The sequence below is a fragment of the Sinocyclocheilus anshuiensis genome, unplaced genomic scaffold (genome assembly GCF_001515605.1).
Source record: "Sinocyclocheilus anshuiensis isolate Anshui unplaced genomic scaffold, SAMN03320099.WGS_v1.1 scaffold208, whole genome shotgun sequence".
Classification (NCBI taxonomy): Eukaryota; Metazoa; Chordata; class Actinopteri; order Cypriniformes; family Cyprinidae; genus Sinocyclocheilus; species Sinocyclocheilus anshuiensis.
The window spans coordinates 296123-299847 of record NW_015557186.1 but is presented as its reverse complement, the minus strand read 5'-3'; the positions used below and the strand labels follow the sequence as shown (position 1 = coordinate 299847).

General features: G+C 34.4%; 1 protein-coding gene across 1 annotated transcript in view; it reads left to right on the top strand.

Moving 5' to 3' along the window:
• The window catches only part of LOC107678700 (ryanodine receptor 3), a 196980-nt gene that overhangs the window by 40793 nt on the left and 152462 nt on the right, over nt 1–3725 (top strand). Inside the window, exons 3-5 of the mRNA XM_016474072.1 lie at nt 804–905; nt 3300–3314; nt 3393–3467. Coding sequence (XP_016329558.1) covers nt 804–905; nt 3300–3314; nt 3393–3467 — 192 coding nt within the window. The remainder of the gene's footprint in view (nt 1–803; nt 906–3299; nt 3315–3392; nt 3468–3725) is intronic.

Sequence of the window (3725 nt, the reverse complement as noted above, 5' to 3'; positions counted from 1 at the left end):
ATATTTATTTATATATATTTAAATATATAAATAACAAAATCAGCAAAATTACTAAAACTTTAACTAAAATTAAAATATTAAAAATATGAATAAAAACTATAATAATATCTCAATGATACTAAAGTAACACTGTTTGTACAAAAAAAAAAAAATTGACAAAAAAATCCACTCTTTAATGATATATCAATTTTTGTTGAAATATAAACATTTAAACAGTGGCTGTACTAAATCTTGTATTCATGACAGATTTATTCAAATAATGAAAGCAACATGTTAAGTAAAAGTGTAACGAATATTTCCTTCAAAACTTTTCCGACCGAAACGGAAAATTAATTTTTGGCCGAATATTTTTGGTTGCTGAAAACTACTACTTGCACACAGACACTCAGAGTTTTGTAGTTTGCACTTCATATTAAGCCTAGATTAATATATAAAAAACTATATATTGTAGTTCTAAAGAGATAATGCCGGGTTTTCTTGTAGCTCAAGCAGTAAAACATGGTGCTTGCAACGCCAAGGTCATGGGTTCGGTTCCATGCATGAACTGAGAGGAATGAGTGCATTCAGTGCTTTGGTAAAAGCGTCTGTCAAATGCATGAATGTCAGTGTAATTTCAGTAATTCAGCACTGCTGTGTGTTCAGGTGCGTCTAAATAGAAATGAAGAGGAATCATGTGTTTTTATGCATTTATCTTAATCATTGTGTTTTGTGTTTTCAGTGGCTGTGAAATGAAAATGTGCCGTTTATGATGCTGAAGCAGAGTTTGCGTGTGATTTCTTTGTTATATTGTGTGTGTGTTTCAGTATGTTCCTCCAGATCTGTGCATCTGTAGTTTTGTGCTGGAGCAGTCGCTGTCTGTCCGCGCGCTGCAGGAGATGCTCGCCAAAACCGGACAAAACAACGACGTACGTATGAAAACACGCCAAACACAGATGAACAATCAGCATCAATATTGTGATGTGAAGCCGTGGGTTTAAAGGTGGGGTAAGCGATTTTTTATCTGATTCAGGCCGAATAGCAAAACAAACTTGTAGCCAATCAGCAGTAAGGGGCGTGTCTAATCATGATGTGGAGGAGAGAGCGTTCAGTGCACACATTAGCCGAGCCAAGCGACAGAAAGATAGAGATGGCGGATAAAAAACAAAAGAGAAAAACGTCTGCGGAACAAAAGAAGCCTTAAGGCAAGAAGTAGGACCCGTGTAAATATTGGATCAGCTTTCCAGTGCTGGAGAGAACTCAAGGAGCGGAAGGCCTGCGATCGGACGCCGAGGTTGCTTTGTTTCTTCTCGATAGGTGAGTAACACCATGTCTGCGCCACAACAGCTAAAGTCTGTCTAGGACACTGGACGCGACAAAGCGACTGTTGAAAATCATTTGAAATTTGTGTCAATACGTCATGAATAGAATGCAGCAGCAGTTTTGTGTCGGGGATTTGTTGTGTCGTGCCGCGCCGCATCCAGTGTAGACCACAGATATGTATATATCTATGGTGTAGACAGCATCACTGATTATAATGAGTTCTATAGTATTTTGTCACGCCGTGCCACTCGCGTCCGGTGTAGACACGGTGTAACATTGGTTTTGCTTTATTTCACAGAACTAATCGTTGCCTGGGTTGGGTACGTATGTGTGGGGCGGAGCTATCAAAATAGGGGCGAGACCCTTTTGGGGTATAGGGCGTGTTTGTTTTGGTGATTTCAAATGGCTACCAGAAATCGCTTACCCCACCTTTAACTAGCAGTGATTCATTTGCTTCGGTCAGAATATCTCGTGCTCAGTAATAAACGAAGCTGTCAGAACAAACTCTCATCCAGGAGCTTCAGAAGAAGTTGGGTTTCTGTGAGCCAGTCTGATGTGAAGACCAGTGACGTGCACTAGTTTTTAAAATACATATTTCATTTTTGCTGGCTCAGTCAGGGCATTTGATTTTTTACTTAACTTACAAATATATGACAGTTAGTTTGGAAAATGAATGTAATATTACATCTAAAAAAGTATATATATATTTATATATTCATTAAATACAATTTATATTCATTACTTGAAATAAATAAATTGAACTGAAATTAATTTAAACTCGTTTCATTTCAGATATTATATTATATTATATTATATACTCATTACTTGAAATAAAATAAAAATTAACTGAATAAATTTAAACTTGTTTTATTTCAGGTAGTATGTATTATATTATATTATATTATATACTCATTACTTGAAATAAAATAAAAATTAATTGAAATAAAATTAAACTTGTTTTATTTCAGCAAGTATATATAATATGTTATATTATATTATGTTATATTATGTTATATATTCATTACTTGAAATAAAATAAACATTAACTGAAATAAATTTAAACTTGTTTTGTTTCAGTTACTTGCCAAAGTAACATTTCTTATTTTTGTTTTGTTAGCTGAAGTTCTAAAGTAACTAAAACTAAAGCTTAATAAAAACAATATAGACATATAACAAAACAAAAGCCTTATTTTTGTTTTGTTAGCTGAAGTTCTAAAGTAACTAAAACTACAGCTTAATAAAAACAATATAGACATATAACAAAACAAAAGCTAATAAAAATGACAAAAACACGACAAAATTGCTAAAACTTTAACTAATACAGAAAATATAAAAATAAATAATAAATTCAAAATATTAACAAAAACTAAAATATTATATCAATGATACTAAAATAAGACGGATTGATAGTTATTTTTGATAGTATTAAATAGTAATTGATAGTATATCCTACATAGTTCAAGTGGTTTGGAAAATCAATGCATAATTATTTTAATATATTTTATATTTATAGAGTAATCTGAGATTCAGGGTCTTGGTGTTGATAGTCTGCGGGCGGTTTAGTCGCACCAGCATCAATCTGTAGGTCTGTAGTGTCTCTTCATGATCTGCTTGAAGCTGCAGGGCTTTTGTTTAAAGGTCAGACGTCTTTAAGGTCCAGCCGACGCTGCTTTTGCCCCCCGTGGATCATAAAGGTCTCCTCATCGGCTGCTGTGAGTCTGATGACCTTCGGTCTCCTGGAGCGCGTTTGCCATCGCTGGACAGGGTTGAGAGAGATCACTGGGATAGATGTTTTTAATGATCAAAACATATATGCTAAATATATGTTGTAAACAGTGAAGCTCAATTAAATATATTTTTGAAATATACATTTTTTTGCTGCGTGGGAAACGTGTATAATGTTAATTGCACATGGTGTATCTGTTGTGTAATGATGAGTGTTTATCATCAAAAGCAAAGGTCTCAAGCTGTTTTCTGTTGTTTCTTCACACCTCCCGCAGCAGTTCATTAGAAAGGTGAGTGATTCTCACTGTCATCATGTTGTGATTTGTGTGTGTCTGATGATGGAGTGACTGTAATCGCTGTGTTTTCAGGCGGCTCAGAGCGGAGGACACCGGACGTTACTGTACGGTCACGCTGTGCTCCTCAGACACTCCTTCAGCAGGATGGTTCGTCAGCGTCATCCTCCATCAGATCAGTCTGTTTCTGCCACGGGATAAAAAATCTAAAAGCTATAGAGACCTTTTCTCACGTTTCTGAGAATATAAAATAAATAAAATCATGAGATTTCAAATGAAGAATTGCGAGATTTCAAATTAAGAATTGCAAGATTTTAAATTAAAAATCATAAGATTTTAAATTAAAAATCATGAGATTTCAAATGAAGGATTGCGAGATTTCAAATTAAGAATTTTAAGAATTCAAAT